Source organism: Bos javanicus, chromosome 25 (genome assembly GCF_032452875.1).
Source record: "Bos javanicus breed banteng chromosome 25, ARS-OSU_banteng_1.0, whole genome shotgun sequence".
NCBI classification, from domain to species: Eukaryota; Metazoa; Chordata; class Mammalia; order Artiodactyla; family Bovidae; genus Bos; species Bos javanicus.
This window is the reverse complement of record NC_083892.1, coordinates 33,662,986-33,678,446: the sequence shown is the minus strand read 5'-3', so window position 1 is coordinate 33,678,446 and position 15,461 is coordinate 33,662,986. Positions and strand designations below refer to the sequence as shown.

Below are 15,461 nucleotides of genomic sequence, written 5' to 3'. Positions count from 1 at the left end.
CTCCTCAGAAAGGGTAGAACAGACTGTGAGCGGGCAGACGAGGTCACTACTCGTACACCCCGCCCCGCCAGACCGCGCCCGGGTTGGTCCTGTCGTACAGCGCAGCTCCGAGGCGCGGCGCCTTTAAAGCCCGGTCGGGGGGCGTGTCGGGCGCGCAAAGGCCCCGCCCTTGGGCGTGTCCAGCAGGCGCCCCGCCCCAAGGCTTGTACCCGCGGCCCCGGGAGGCGGCGCCTGCTCCGGCTCGGCGGCGGTTCGAGTAGCGGCGGCGGCGGCGGTGGCTCGGCGCCTCCTTTCCCTCGGGCGGCTTCTCCGCGCGCTGCCCAGGGCGCCCGGCCGCGCAGGGACACACGCGGCCGGCTCCGCTATGGCCCGCACCCGGCGACGTGGCGGGCGGGCACGGGGGCGCCGGACGGCGCGGCCCGAGTGAGGCGGGGCCGCCCTCCCCGCCCTCGGCCGGGACCGCCCGGGATGGCCGTGCCGCCGCTCCGCCGGGCGCTGCTGCTGTGGCAGCTGCTGGCTGCGGGCGGCGCGGCGCTGGAGATCGGCCGCTTTGACCCGGAGCGCGGGCGCGGGCCGGCGCCGTGCCAGGTGGTGGAGATCCCCATGTGCCGCGGCATCGGCTACAACCTGACCCGTATGCCCAACCTGCTGGGCCACACGTCGCAGGGCGAGGCGGCCGCCGAGCTGGCCGAGTTCGCGCCGCTCGTGCAGTACGGCTGTCACAGCCACCTGCGCTTCTTCCTGTGCTCGCTCTACGCGCCCATGTGCACCGACCAGGTCTCGACGCCCATCCCCGCCTGCCGGCCCATGTGCGAGCAGGCGCGCCTGCGCTGCGCGCCCATCATGGAGCAGTTCAACTTCGGCTGGCCGGACTCGCTGGACTGCGCCCGGCTGCCCACGCGCAACGACCCGCACGCGCTCTGCATGGAGGCGCCCGAGAACGCCACGGCTGGCCCCACCGAGCCCCACAAGGGCCTGGGCATGCTGCCCGTGGCGCCGCGGCCCGCGCGGCCCGCCGAGGACGCCCTCCAGGGCGCCGGCGGCACCTGCGAGAACCCAGAGAAGTTCCAGTACGTAGAGAAGAGCCGCTCGTGCGCGCCGCGCTGCGGGCCAGGCGTCGAGGTGTTCTGGTCGCGGCGCGACAAGGACTTCGCGCTCGTCTGGATGGCCGTGTGGTCGGCGCTGTGCTTCTTCTCCACCGCCTTCACCGTGCTCACCTTCCTGCTGGAGCCGCACCGCTTCCAGTACCCGGAGCGTCCCATCATCTTCCTCTCCATGTGCTACAACGTCTACTCGCTGGCCTTCCTCATCCGGGCCGTGGCCGGGGCCCAGAGCGTGGCCTGCGACCAGGAGGCGGGTGCGCTCTACGTGATCCAGGAGGGCCTGGAGAACACGGGCTGCACCCTCGTCTTCCTGCTGCTCTACTACTTCGGTATGGCCAGCTCGCTCTGGTGGGTGGTGCTGACCCTCACCTGGTTCCTGGCCGCCGGCAAGAAATGGGGCCACGAGGCCATCGAGGCCCACGGCAGCTACTTCCACATGGCAGCCTGGGGCCTGCCAGCCCTCAAGACCATTGTTATCCTGACGCTGCGCAAGGTGGCGGGGGATGAGCTGACCGGGCTCTGTTATGTGGCCAATATGGACGCGGCGGCGCTCACCGGTTTCGTGCTGGTGCCCCTCTCCTGCTACCTGGTGCTGGGCACGAGTTTCCTCCTGACTGGCTTCGTGGCCCTCTTCCACATCCGCAAGATCATGAAGACCGGGGGCACCAACACGGAGAAGCTGGAGAAGCTCATGGTCAAGATTGGGGTCTTCTCCATCCTTTACACCGTGCCTGCCACCTGCGTCATTGTGTGCTACGTCTACGAACGCCTCAACATGGACTTCTGGCGCTTGCGGGCCACGGAACAGGCCTGCTCGGCGGCCACCACGCCCGGCGGCCGGAGGGACTGCTCGCTGCAAGGGGGCTCGGTGCCCACCGTGGCTGTTTTTATGCTCAAAATCTTCATGTCCTTGGTGGTGGGTATCACCAGCGGCGTCTGGGTGTGGAGCTCCAAGACTTTCCAGACCTGGCAGAGCCTGTGCCACCGCAAGATGGCAGCTGGCCGGGCCCGGGCAAAGGCCTGCCGGGCCCCTGGGGGCTATGGCCGGGGCACCCACGGCCACTATAAGGCCCCCACTGTGGTCTTGCACATGACTAAGACAGATCCTTCTCTGGAGAACCCTACACACCTCTAGGGACACAGGCCTGCGTGGGGCAGCTGTGGCCCCCTCCTCGGCACTCCCTCCGGAGGAGACAGCTGACTAGCAGCTGCCCAGCTGTCAAGGTCAGGCAAGTGAGTGCGAGGGGCCGAGGAGCAGGGCGGGGAGCCTCCTTCAACCCTCACTCGTTGGGACCCACTGAGGCTACTCCCCTGTCGCATAGTGCAAGGGGGTGGGCCTGGCTGCGTCCCCACCGGGACCTGAGGGAGCACGTGGAGAGCAGGAGGGGCAGAAGGGGGTGTGGTCCAGCAGAGTTTATTTAATGATGTAATTTATTGTTGAGTTTCTCTGGAAGCTGTGACTGGAATAAACCCCCGTGTGGCAGCGCTTCGTCTTCTGTGGACTGGAAAGGGGACGGTAGGACGGTGAGGGCTCTGGGGGAGCCTTCCCCTGCGAGCGGAGCTGGGAGTGGGTAGTCTGGCTTTCCGTCAATCAGGAGAACATCCTGCCGGGGAAACAGCTGTGTTTTGCAGGAGCCCCAGATTCTGTGGGTGGGTGTGTTCTCTCGGCTCCTTTCAGTGGCCTGCTTGCCTGTCTGAGCCCTGGGTTCCTGCTTCCCAGAGTGAGACTGGGATGTCTGCTGGGAGAAGTCAGGGAATCCCCTGGGATGACACGCCCCACTCTGGCCCCAGTGAGTCTGGCCTGTTTGGGAGCTGTGGGTAACACTGCTCTCCTCAATTTGCGTAAAAAAATGAGGGCGTCAGCCTTTCTCGAAGGCTCCCTCGGAGGCTTAGTGTCTGCTCCCACTGGGTGGCTGGCCCCTCCTGTTCTTCCTTGCGCCTGAGGGCCGGGGCCCAAGACAGTCCTCACTGCTGTTGATGTGGCCGCTCACTCCTTGGGGCCCCAGTCAGGGCATCCCCTAACCCCCGTCCTTCTGGGTGGAGATGGGGCTGGAGTGTTACACGGGCATCTTGGGAGCAGGCACGGGCAGACAGCCCTGGAGAAGGGTGGGGATTGGGTCCCCAGCTCCTAAAGGGCTGTGGAGAGACTGGAGGTGCTGAGCACAGCAGTGACAAAGGGGGCAGGTGCGTGCGCATGGCTCCCTCCACAAGCAGCTCCCACGACCGCAAACAGAGAGAGGAAAAGGTGCTGTGCTGATGTACATGCTGGGGTGGCCCTGGGGCTGCCGGGACCTGCGCCACCTCCTAGTGTGGCCATCCCGGAAACCCTGGCACTATCTTAGGCTGGGCTGTGGCCGCTGTGACTCCAGCCAGGGGAGAGCCTTGGTTCCTGTCCCTGGTTCAGCGGCACTGACAGGAGGCCCCGGGGTCCAGCCTGCTGCCAGCCAAGGGGAGCCCAAGGCCAACTGCTTCATACAGTAGGACTGAGCCCCCAAACTCAGGGCCTCTCTGGCCAGAGCCCTTCCTGCCCCAACCACCAATCACAGGAACAAACGGACATCCAGTGGAGATCAAACAGATGGTGTCAGCTCCCTCAAGAGATGATGGAGAGAGGGTGGTCCCTCCCCGAAAGAACAGCACTGACCCCCCGAAGGGGATTTTGCAACCCTTACACTACGCTTCATGCAGGTGGAATCCTTCCCGCCCCCCTCAGTCCTTCCATTCTCATAGAGCACAGACAGCTAAGTCCTCATGTCCTCATGCCTGCTTTGACCAGCAAAGTCAAGTGACCCAAATGTTGCACCTTTTCCGGGGAAGGTCCATGACTGAGAAACAGAAGGAGCTTATTGCAGGTGAGGGGGCCCAAGCTGGGAGCGAGAGGGGCCGTGGCTGCACTGGGCTGGGCTCACAGGCCTGCAGTCGGGCGGGGGCAGCAGAAGCCACAGGAGGATTCTGAAACGGGAGGAGAAAGGCAAGTGATGTGTATGGGCCAAGGGTGGATGGCAGAGCGAGCATCAGGAGTGGCGCCGGATCACCCAATCCCTTGCCAGTCAGGGCACAAGGCGGGTGGAGGGCACTTGGCTGTGTCCTGCTCAGTGGAAACAAGACTGACTTCCAGGACAACTGGGACCGGAAGGGGAGGCAGTGTAACCAGAACGGACCCCAAGGGAGCTTTGCTTTGAGGCTAAGATGATTCACAGAGGCCAGGACCCAGGAAGGAGAGGAGGGCAGGCCTTGGCAGCTAGGGCTTCTCAGCCTGGGAGCTTGGGATGACACTAATGAAAACTCCCAGACCCTGAAGGACAGATACAAAGGAAACATTTGACTCAAGACCTTTTACAGAAGCCCTCCATCTCATCCTCCCCTGTCCATTTTCAGACAAGGGCAGTGCCTGAAGGCCTTGGCTGGCTCAGGAGCACACAGCCAGGGAGACTGGCCTCCAGAGGTGCTGTGACCTCACACCACGGATTCCACTGGGGCGTTGGGTGAGATGGACACGGTGGGTGTTACAATCTAGGGCAAATTCATCCAGAGGAACCTGCCCCGTGGGGGGACCTCTCCCCATCCCCAAAAAGAGACTCTAGAGCCCGAGAGAAGTTCCTCAGAAGCCGTCACCCTCCAGCCTGCACACTGCGTGTCCCTGCCACTTCCCTCAGGGGCCTGGCAGCCCCACACAGGGCCCCTCAGAGCAGCATATCTGTGCGTGTGTCCACACCAGCCGAGCCTGAGCTTGTTCGTGACGGAACTTGTGAGCTCAGATCGCAGTCAGCAGAAGTTCCTGGGAAACAACGCCAAGTTCCCTGGAGTCAGCAGGGGGAATCTTGACTGAGGTCAGACTGAGCGGTCCTGGGGGTCAGCAGCTGCCCTCACTCCCTGCTCAGTGCCCCGGGAGGAGGATGCTCCCAACAGTCCTGGTGTGAAAAGGCCTGGGCATCCTGGGCAGGGGTAGCAATGAGGAGTGACCTCCTCCTGCCCGGTTTGAGCGTCTGCCTCAGGATCCTGCTGAGGGGACCCTGGCTCTCAGGGAAGTGGGGGCCTGCTTCCCTAGTGAAGCACTGCCTGGAGTAGCTGCACTGGAATCCAGTCACCACCTGACTGCTCCCTGCCCCGGGGACAGGGTGTGAGAAGAAAGACAAGCAGGCAGGACAAGGGAGAGGTCTCCCTTGATCGCCAGTGTAACGGTCAGACCGGTCTTCAGGAACAAAGTTGTCTTGTCTCCATTTGCAGTAGTCAAGCCAAATCAGGCATCTCCCCCTAGGTCATAGCCTGCTAGGGACGGATGGGCTGGGCTGGTGGACTAGGATCAGGACACAGACCCCAGATGAGGTGACGGGGCCCCAGAGGCGCTGTCCTCGTGTGGCCTAAGAAACCACCCCAGAAACAGGACTTCACAGATGCGGGTGAGCTGGGGCTGCAGGGACCACTCAGAGGTGTAGCACAGCTCCTCCAGAGCCTGAGGGCTGCTCAAATCCAGCCTGACCTGGGGGCAAACCACTTCCTCCCTGTGGAACTGAGACTCCCACAGCACTCAGGCCTGGCTCACTGCCCACGCTCACCATGGCCACAGAGGCAGGCAGTGGCAGAGCCCACACCCAGCGCTTAGGTCTCTCCTCAGATCTCGTCCTGTTTTTACCTTCTGCCATCCCTGGTGCAGCTGGTCAGGAACTGGTGGTCTCGCTGCTCTGTCACTGGGGTCACGCCGTGGCCTTCAAACCCTGGGATTCCACGGGCAGGTTGCCAGCAGTGACCTACTCGAATCAATCAGTCTGACCAAAGACAGACTCCCAGCATAAAATATAAATGAAGGCATGAGTAAAACAAGACTGGCTACACAGTAAAACTGCTGAAGCTGAGTAGGTCGGAATTTGTCATAGTTCCGCTGTGCATGTTTCAAGTTTTCCTTGAAAACTACTGTAAAATACCCAAAGCTTCCCCAAAATTAAGTCCTGAAGGACCACAAATTCCCACAGTGAAGCCTTAAAAAATTAGTTTCTTCTAATTCCTAGAAGTTTCCAATAGAATTGGGTAGGGTGGGGTGTGGGTTTGAGATGGAGACAAAGCCAGGAGAGGCTTGAAGGCCATGGCTTCGATTACCCAGGGCACCAGAATGCTGTCCTGGAAGCAAAGAAATCCAGTAGATGGATCTGACCTGTGGTTAAAAGACCGTAAGCCAGAGGCCCTCTCCTGAAGAACAGCCTCCAAGAGCCCAAGGGAAAGCGCGCTCGGGACGTACTGCTGTCCACTAAGACCTCCAAGAGCACAAAGAAAAATTCACCAGAGTTGTCACTTCTTTATAAACACAAGTACATAATGTTTATTTGAAAGTCCAATTTATTACAAGTTTACCCTTTAATAGGGCCCTTCCTCCTTAAAGACAGTTTAAAAAACAACAAGTAACTGAGGTGTCACTGAAGTGGGAACACAGAATTCTCACTGTTAACAGAAACAGACTGGCTCTAGGGCAGGAGGCAGGGACGGTGTCGGTGCGGGGCTGTGATGCTGGAACGCCAGCGCTGGCTCCAAGCCCAGGGGAGCCCAGCCGGCAGCCCCTGGGCAAACCCCGAGGCGGCCGGGGCACGGGGCCCACACCCTGACGTTTCACTTTAACAGGCTTTAGTTCTGCGAGCTGCAGTCCCCTTGGTGGACTTCTTTTCCCTTCATTTGAATCGGTCTGGAAGCGCTTAGATGCTCACGTTTTCCAAATTCAAAGTTGACAGAAAAGAAAATTAAACCCTGTTCTGCGTTTTTTATCAAAATCTGCCATAAAAGGGAAAGAAGACACAAAGGTTGGCCTAAACGTGACGACTAGTGCTAGACTCGCTGCGGGAAGGGCCACAGAGCCCCCCCCCGCCCCCGACACTGAGCGCTGCGACTTGGGTTCTTGGGGTCCGAGTCTGAGGCCAGAGGAGCGCGGCAGGGGCGCTGCACACGGAGGTGGCCGAAGCGGCCGCCAGGGCGGCAGAGGGACCGCCCACGAGCAGGTGGTCCCCACCGCCGGCCCCGCCAAGCCCCAGCCCACCTGCTCTAGAGAGAGGACGGGCTGAGGGAAGCGACCGGCAAAGGAAAGCAAACACGTTATCATAGAAATCGTACTGTACATGTGCCAAAGCGAGATGACAGAGATCTTTTTACAAGATGTTCTTTATACAATATCACTGCTGAAACAAGCAACCTTTAATAACTAGAAAAGTCAATTTAAAAAAAATTAAACATTTAAATTCTTCCTGCTTTTTCTTCTGCTCCCCTAAGAGCTTGTCTGGTGTGTGGGTGGGCTGGGCTCCAACACCCCTCTGCCAGACCCATCAAAGGAAAGGTTATACGCATGGTTACAAGCAGGGCTCCAGGCTCTGAGTGAAGTGCCTTAGGTTTTGTTTGAGGGGGCCAGGGGCGGGGAGAGAGCTGTCACAAAGAAGGGGAGGGGTACTCAGGAATGGCTGTAGGACATGTCCCTTTACTCTGCCAAGATCAACTCAACAGACCACAACTGTCTCCTGATGCTGGTGAACACAGAACTCTGTGGCACTCACTGATACTGCCACCTGAGAGGCAGGGCGGGCGGGCTTAAAGAAACAGGACTGTGTATAAATATAGATTTAAAAAACCGACACTACCTCCCCAGCTGGCCTGATTACCCTTCATCCTTCTACGTAATGTAGTAACCCCTCCCCTGGAGACCAGAGGGCTTGGCACTGCTGTGGTGGCCAAAGTGGGAGGGACCTTAGCAAAGAAGAAAGAAAAGGAATTGGGTTCACGAGAAAAGCCTTGGACTCCTCCTGGAAACCCTCACGAAGGGGGATTAAGGCCACCTCTCCCCACAGGATTTCTGGGCGAAGACCACCGACCCAGCAAGAGGCTCTCCAAAGTGCGCTGCTTGATTAAGGCCCATGGAGAGTTCTGGAGATGCGTGTGAGCTCGGGTGACAGGCATTCCCGGGCTCCCCCTGACCTCCTCCCGTCCACGTTTTCTCCAGCTTCCTCTCTCGCCTCCCTCCCCCCTCCCTCGCTCTCTCCCTCAAGTCCCCCCGACCTCAGCTCCCTTACCAGGGCCCTGCCTCTCTACTTCTTCTGTCTTCGTCCCCTGGACTGTCCAACGGGCTCTGGCTCACTGTCCCCCTCATCTTCAGCAAGCCGGTCGGGAAACTTCTTGCGTTTCCTACGAACATACGGGTGGCCAGGAAGGTGTTTATGCAACAGAGCCACCAGACACTGTTCCGTCTTCACCATGCAGCTCAGCACGTGGCTGCCCCGGCAGTTGTAAAGCTCAGCATTGGTAAACACTTGCTTCAAGTCAGCAAGAAACTCCTGCACAGAGCGGTAGCCCCCACAGGAACATTTGCTCTGCATTGTCTGGAAGTCCATGGGGTGGGTGATGATGTCATAGTAGTCCTCAGCCTCATCTCTGGTCACGGGCTCCCTGGGAGAAGAACCAAATGGAGAGGTCAGCGCAGCCTTGAACCAGACAGAAACCTGGTTATCAAACCACGGACATCATCAAACGTCTCACCAGAATGCCGAGCCCAGCCCACCAGCAGGCAGGCAGAGCGGGGGTGTTCACTTGTGCTCAGAGTGGACTCTGCCAGTCTGGAAGGTCACTTCCCCGCCTGCCACTAAGATATGTCCCAGGGGCTCAGCTCCAAGGCTGGCCCACTCCCCTGAGCCCAAGCGCACCTGAAGGGCCAGCTGAAGCGGTATTTCACTATCTTGTGGAGGATCTCTTCACACTTCTGCAGTTCCAGGCTTTGCCTCCGGGAGCTCCGTTTGGTCTGAAGTACCTGGAGCCAAAGAAAGAAGACACTTTATTGCAGGTCTGAGAGCAGAGTAGACAGGACAGAAGACACTTTAAAAAGTGTTTTTATATCTGCTTAAAAAAGCAAAGAGCAAAGTTTAGTTGTCTTCTTGGAACAGAGAAGATGGTCAAGATCATCTGACTCCATCCAGAGAGCGCTCTAAGCGGTGGGCATTAGCCCACCCGCCTCCTCCCTGGTGGACAGTGATCAAAACAGAGAACAGGCAGCAGTGGCCGGGTCCCAGCAGCCCTGACGGGGCCAGCTAGAGAGGGTCACTGTCCCCAGGAAGCTAGCCGTCTGACAGCAGGTGGACCTGGGATTACGGTCACGCCGTGGATGAGTTTATACAAGCAACTGCAGAATGCCAGGTGGGTTATGGGGACCACCTGAAGTCAATTTTGTGGGGGTGGGGGTGTCTGAGGGAAGAAAAGTAAGAGTTCTCGTCCTGGCTCTCCTGAGAAGCCGCTAAGAGGCTACAAAGAAAGGGGTAGGCTGCCCCTCCACGTGGCAGGAATAGGTGTGCGCACTCAGCCAGAAGCACAGTTGAAGGGATCAGGGCCGGGCCTACAGGAAGGGCGCCCAGGGTGCCCGCTGAGCGTCCTGATGGCTTGCTTTAATGCCCCCAGCCCACCTCCAACTCCAATTTGATCTGTCAAGCTTTTTGTTCTTTAAAACTCAAGTGAAATCCAAAGCAAGACTGCTAAGATCACACTGGCTGGGGAGCAGAGGGGAGGGTGCATCCCTCCCGTGACAACTGTCGGCAAAAGCCCCGAGTGAGCGAGGCTCCGACATTGCTGACATTCCCACCACAGAGACCCAGCCCCGCTGAGCCCCGGGAGACACATGGATACTATTTTAAAGTCCTTAACGAGTCGCAGGCTGCCCGTTAACTAGAGGAGATGTTTGCAGGCTGCAGTAGCGGAATGCCGGGCATAGCTGCTCCCGGGGGCCTGCTGCCCCGTCTGCCTACAAGCCCATCCATCTGCCTTATGAGTCTCCAAAGTGGGGGGCGGGGGAGGGAGCAAAGGGGCGGCTCCACCTGTTGCCTGGTGAATTCCTGATGCTGGAGTGGGGGTTACGAACCTGAGATGCTAGAGCGCGGAGGAAGAATGATTCTTACCAGCTCGTCCACCTCCATGTCATCTGCAGGTGGAGCTTTCGGCCGAGCCCTCCTGGCGGGATGCGGCTTCTTGCCTGGCCGTCGGCCGGGCCGTGCTGTAGGGGGGATGACACCCTGCTTGCCCCGGACAGTTTTGCGCGGTCTCACTGAAATTAAACACATGCATTCAGAGAAGAACTGAAGATGAAGGGAGCATGCCCACGGAAAGGGTGATGTTCTGGATGAGCAGAGCGGTGACACCCTCACGTTGGCGGGGGGTGGGGCTCATGCCATCCGTTTCCTGTTCTCTGACCTCACAGGGCACATCAAGGGCAGCGGCAGCAGATGACGAATGGATGGATGTCTTTCATTAACTGCCCAAGACCTTTGAAGAGTCTCTTTAGAAAGCCAGTTCCTTCGGTACATGCACCCTCTGTCCCCACCCCATCCACAGGGAATGAGGGCTGGAAGGAGTCAACTGTAAACTGACTCACTCGGGAGACAAGGCCATTTGCTGATGGGTCTGCCTGGAATTTCTTCAGCCCAAGCTCAGCCTGAGAATGCATGTATTTACATGAGAGATGGAATCTGAGTGTGGAACAGATCCTGTTTCCTAATTCCCAGAGTTATCCTATACTCACCACCACAGTCTGCTCAGTGAAAAGCTGATACTTATGTGAAGTCTTCCTCAATGAATCCAACTTAAGGCTTTGGTTTCTAAAAAGCACAGACAGTAGTAGGCCAGGCCACTTCCACCAGAGCCCCGCCCAGGACCCCCCGAGAGAGAAGAGCAACTACAAAGGCACAGGACTGCCCGCTTCTCAGTTTACAACAGGCGCTCACCGTCAGAGCGGCCAGCGCCTCTCAACACGTCCCCGAGAAACAAAGCCCCGTCAGCGTTAGCTCGAGGCTGCTCATCTAAGCAAACACTTCCCTGGAAAATGGGGAGGGGCCCTGGACCAGAATTAAGGGCACACAGAGGCGGCGTTTGATGTTCTACTTCTAGACCAAGAGGACGCTTCACCAATCATCTTAGGTTTTCTAAGTTCTGAGACTAGGTGAGGGAGAGAGGAAGAAGCTAATGCCAAGGATGAAACACAGGATGCACGGAAGAGCCAGCAGCCCAGGGCCTTGAACTGCACTAGGGAACCACATCTTTGTGCCCTAAAAGGCAGAGCAGACAAGAGGCTCTGAACCACCAAAAACTTCCTGGATCCTTTCAGTAGATGAGGTCCTAGAAACCTGGAGAGGGAACAAGTCCTTGGAAAAAGCAGTAACTTCAAAGTGGAAGGAAACCATTACTTGGAAAATAAACAAAATCAGTACATGGTTACATCCAGAATCCATTCACAGACAAGGAAGTATCCAGATCAGGACCTGGGCAGTCCTCGGCCATGTCTGTGTAACGCAGGCTCAGAGACCCCTAGTCTCCTTCCCTCAGATACCTGAAAAGTCATGCCTTGTGAACAAGAGGAGCCCTAGAGGAACGAGAGGAACACAGGTGTCCCAAACCAACCCTCTGCAGTGTTGGGGAGATGGAGATCAGGGGCACAAGCCCAGAGCCCTCGGGTTTCGGCAGCACCGATACAGTAAGGACCGGGCCTGGCACGCAAGCCTTCTCTCCCAGCGCCAAGTATGATCATGGAGGAGCTTTTTCCTCCTTCAAAAGCTCATCAGAATCTTGTAGCTGTATTAACCTACAAAGAAAGGTATATTTTGCAGGAAAGGCTGCCTGTTAAAAGGCTAGACTGTAGGACTTAATGGTTTAACGAATAAAAATGACCAACTCTCAAAGCCTCATGAAAAATGAACGTGAGAGAATGAGTCAACAAGGTGAGGGTAAGTGACGAGACCTTTTCCCTGCTGACATCTAGTGAGAAACAGATCTGAACCTAATAACTATGCCCAAACCATGGGGGGACGTCTCCTCTTTTCAGACTAGCAACTCTGCAGCCCTGCACACTACTGGGAGGAGAAAATCACTGTCACCAGAGGACAAATGCCTTCTCTCAAAGGAACACCGCACCAGAGGCCAGAGAAGGCAAGGGACAGCAGCGGCCTGGACTCCCATTGCCGCAGCCCCGCAGGAGGGGCTCAGAGCCAGCAGACCTGTCACAAACACACCTGGGCCCGGAATGCCAAGAAATCGTGGACCAAGTGGCTTGGCCACAGTCTGATGTTCTGAGACCAAGCCACCCAACCTCCTACTAGGCAGGCAGTTAACTGGCATCTTGAAAACCCATTTGAGCTACGGCAGCAGAGCCAGCCCACTGCCACAACACGGAAAATGGCACGCTGGTGGTGTTGGGCATCTCTCGCCAACCCAGGTCAGCTGAGAAGACAATGAGGTTAACTAAGAAAGGAAACCAGATACTCACGTCAGGAAACCAGATACTCACGTCGCAAACCAGCCACCTCATAATCCTCTTCCTCCTCCTCCTCCTCTTCTTCTTCCTCCTCATTGCTCTCGTCATCTTCGCTATCCTCAGAGGCAGACTCTTCAGTGTAATTCCTGTGGGAGAAAATACTTGTAGAGACCATGGATCCAGGCCAAAGGGGTCCAAAGACAGGTAAAGTCCCACATAAATCATGGCAACCTTCCCCCTCTTCACAGACGAGACAGATTTCATAAGGGGAGGGAACCTGAATTGAGGCCAGGACACGAAGCAGAATGAAAACCTAAGCTTTAACCGCGTGTCTCCTCTGCCAGGCCCCAAACACGGTGGCTGAAACATGAATGGCAACAAAAAACCAAGACCCAAATGCAACCCCACCCCTGGACACACAAAACCGTTCCTTCTGTCTCACAAAAACAGCCAGATAATGTAACATTTCAGGTATAAAAGCTGTCCCCAGTGCTGGGGCGGACTGAAAGGATAAACAGCCCAGACAGGTGTTACTCCACCTGGATGCCCCCTTCCAGGAGCTGCAACAGCTTGCAGATGACCGAAACATCAAAGCACTGGTAATCCCAGCTCAGAACAGCTGGTCCAAAGCCCCACCGACTCCAAGCGGTGGCCTCCCCTCTCTAAGTGTAGCTGGAATGGAGTGAGAAATAACCGAGTAATGCTGTTAGGCAGGGCTGGGATCAAACAGCTCTGTCCTTTCAAAGAGACACCAAGCCAGAGTGCCTACATGCTGCTCTTTTACAACTTCAAATTTCAACGTGCAAAACAACGGTATTAACTTTGGCAAGTGTCAGGCGTCTCCTCTATGAGGCCCTGTGGCCGGCCTCACTTGGTGAGGGTGAAGGGCACAGCTCCACCTCTCCTCTCAGGGCAGGAACAATCCCAAGGAAGACAGCGAGCTGGGGAGAAACTGACAAAAAAGGCGAGATGCACCAGTATTCCACTTTATAGACATCAGAAGCCGAGCTGTTACACAGAGGAGAAATAATCCTAAGGATGTAATAAGCATGCTTCCAGAAAGCAGTGCAACTTTAGGTAGGCGGAAGGCAGTTTAGCCAGGCAGGAGTTCTGGGGCCAGGGAATAGGCCCTCTGGGAAGAAAACACCAGAGGCAAGGATGCCCAATAAACAGCCTGTAACAAGCACACAAGAAGGGAACAAGAGTTCATAAAATTGTAAGCTAGTGCTGTGTAAGAACAGTCTCAAAAGTTAGTCCAGGGACTTCATTCTAGAGGCAGTGGGAAGACCACGGTGTTTCAAGAGGATAGTGATGTAAGCAAATCTCTGTCCTTTGTAAACCATTCTGGTATCACCACAAAGCTGGAAAGAGAAGAGGGAGGAAGATATGAGGTCGAGTTGAGAAGCCACTGGAGGAAGCCGGATGAGCGATGCAGGAGGGCCTTATGACAGCAGGAGGCTGACTTGCAGACATCTAGACACTGAATGGATAACATTTGGCAATACAGAGACAGGGGAGGGGAAGATGTCCAAGCTGACACCCAAATTCTAACCACGCCAAGGAAGGAAGAGAGTAGGTACAGGTAAGGAAAGTAATAAGTTTCATGACTTTTAGCAGCAGGTGGCTGCAGAAGTCATCAGAAATTAAGAAGTGGGCAAAGTGGAAATAAAAGACAGAGGGAGATATGTTATTTGAAAAGAAGGGATGACCAAGAAAATATAAAACATGGCTGGTAATGAAAACTAGAAATGTCCACAATGAGAAAATTAAATCAGAGCCCTTTGAGCACCACTCCCCGACCCACTGCAGTTCCTTAAATAAGGGGGTCGGCACACAAAAGATGAACTTAAAGCTCCCCAGCTCATTCGGTTTAAATAACTGAAGCTCAAGCACAACAGCTACTTATCAATTTATTTGTTTTTAAAAGAAGAAGAAATTCTCACCTGCCACGGGAGTTGCGCCTGGCAGTAGCAGGCTGGCAAGCTGGGCACTGCCACTCACCATCTGGTACTTCATAGAGGGCCGGCCTCAGACAGAACAGGTGGAAGGCTTTATTACACTCATCACATAAGATCAGCTTGTCATCCTCACCTGCAAGGAGATAACATGTACAGCACATGGGGAGCACGGCCACAGTCAGTGACTTGTAAGAAGGAGCTGCCAGCCTCAGTCAACCCGACAGAAGACAAAACGTTCCAGTGCAGTGCGACCCCGTTTTAAAGAGCACAGTCATCTTCTGAAAGCAAATGCAGTATTAACTAGACCACAGGTGATTTAGGGTTTGGGGCTTCTAACTTACATCCCCAAATCGACTCAGGGCTAGAATAGATGGTTAACATTCACTAGGGGGCAGCAGAAACTCAAGCACCAGCAGGAGATTTCACTGCCCCCTCTCCCACTGAGAAATGAACCCCCAACAAAGTACACCTTTCTGCCCTCCTTCCTCTGCCCCGACCAGACAAATGCGTCCCGATTCATATCTATTATGGTTTGGTTCCCTTACATTTGAAAATACACCAAACCAATTTAAATGATCGTTTCCCCCTCCAACCTTCAGTTTTTAGAGCAACTAAATGATTTTAGAGAGGTCTTTTCATCCTTGGAAAGTATATCCTAACCTGTCACACCACAACTTTAGACACTGAGAAGTCAATCACTGAGGGGCTTTTAGAACATAACGGGGCTCCTAAAAGCTCCAGCATTAAACAGTCCCACATGCTTCGCTCTGCAGGATTCCAAAATATAAAGTCCAAACTTCCTTCTTCATAGCGTCCAAATACTGCCCCCTACTGGCAGCACCACAGAAGAGTAAAATTCAGATTTTAAATTTGGGTTAAACTAATTTTGCTCCTTAGAGAAAACTTAAAGCTTGGCAAGATCAACTGTTCTTATTTTATACTCAAAACTGAGGCACAAAGGGGCTGCTCTGATTTGTGGGCATTCGACTTTAAAGACCAGCATTTTATGGACTCTCAGAAGGTGAAATCTGTCTCCCCACATCTAAAAGCTGTGTGCACAGAACTCTCTAGGGAGAAAAGAACTTGGAAATGGAAGCCCAAGTGCCTAATACACTCAGATAAGCCACTCTGACTTAAATATACCTTTCT

At 55.8% G+C, this 15,461-nt stretch overlaps 2 protein-coding genes across 2 annotated transcripts in view; one reads left to right on the top strand and one right to left on the bottom strand.

The window, feature by feature from the left end:
* The first annotated feature begins 249 nt into the window (after nt 1–249).
* FZD9 (frizzled class receptor 9) lies at nt 250–2,369 on the top strand. The gene has a single exon (XM_061401921.1). The coding sequence runs from the start codon at nt 469–471 to the stop codon at nt 2,236–2,238; it is 1,770 nt and encodes a 589-aa protein (XP_061257905.1). The 5' UTR covers nt 250–468; the 3' UTR covers nt 2,239–2,369.
* A 4,021-nt stretch (nt 2,370–6,390) lies between these two features.
* The window catches only part of BAZ1B (bromodomain adjacent to zinc finger domain 1B), a 56,347-nt gene continuing 47,276 nt past the window's right edge, over nt 6,391–15,461 (bottom strand). The window contains exons 15-19 of the mRNA XM_061401920.1: nt 14,298–14,445; nt 12,388–12,500; nt 10,010–10,155; nt 8,771–8,874; nt 6,391–8,516 (exon numbers count right to left, since the gene is read on the bottom strand). Coding sequence (XP_061257904.1) covers nt 8,159–8,516; nt 8,771–8,874; nt 10,010–10,155; nt 12,388–12,500; nt 14,298–14,445 — 869 coding nt within the window. The 3' untranslated portion in view covers nt 6,391–8,158. The remainder of the gene's footprint in view (nt 8,517–8,770; nt 8,875–10,009; nt 10,156–12,387; nt 12,501–14,297; nt 14,446–15,461) is intronic.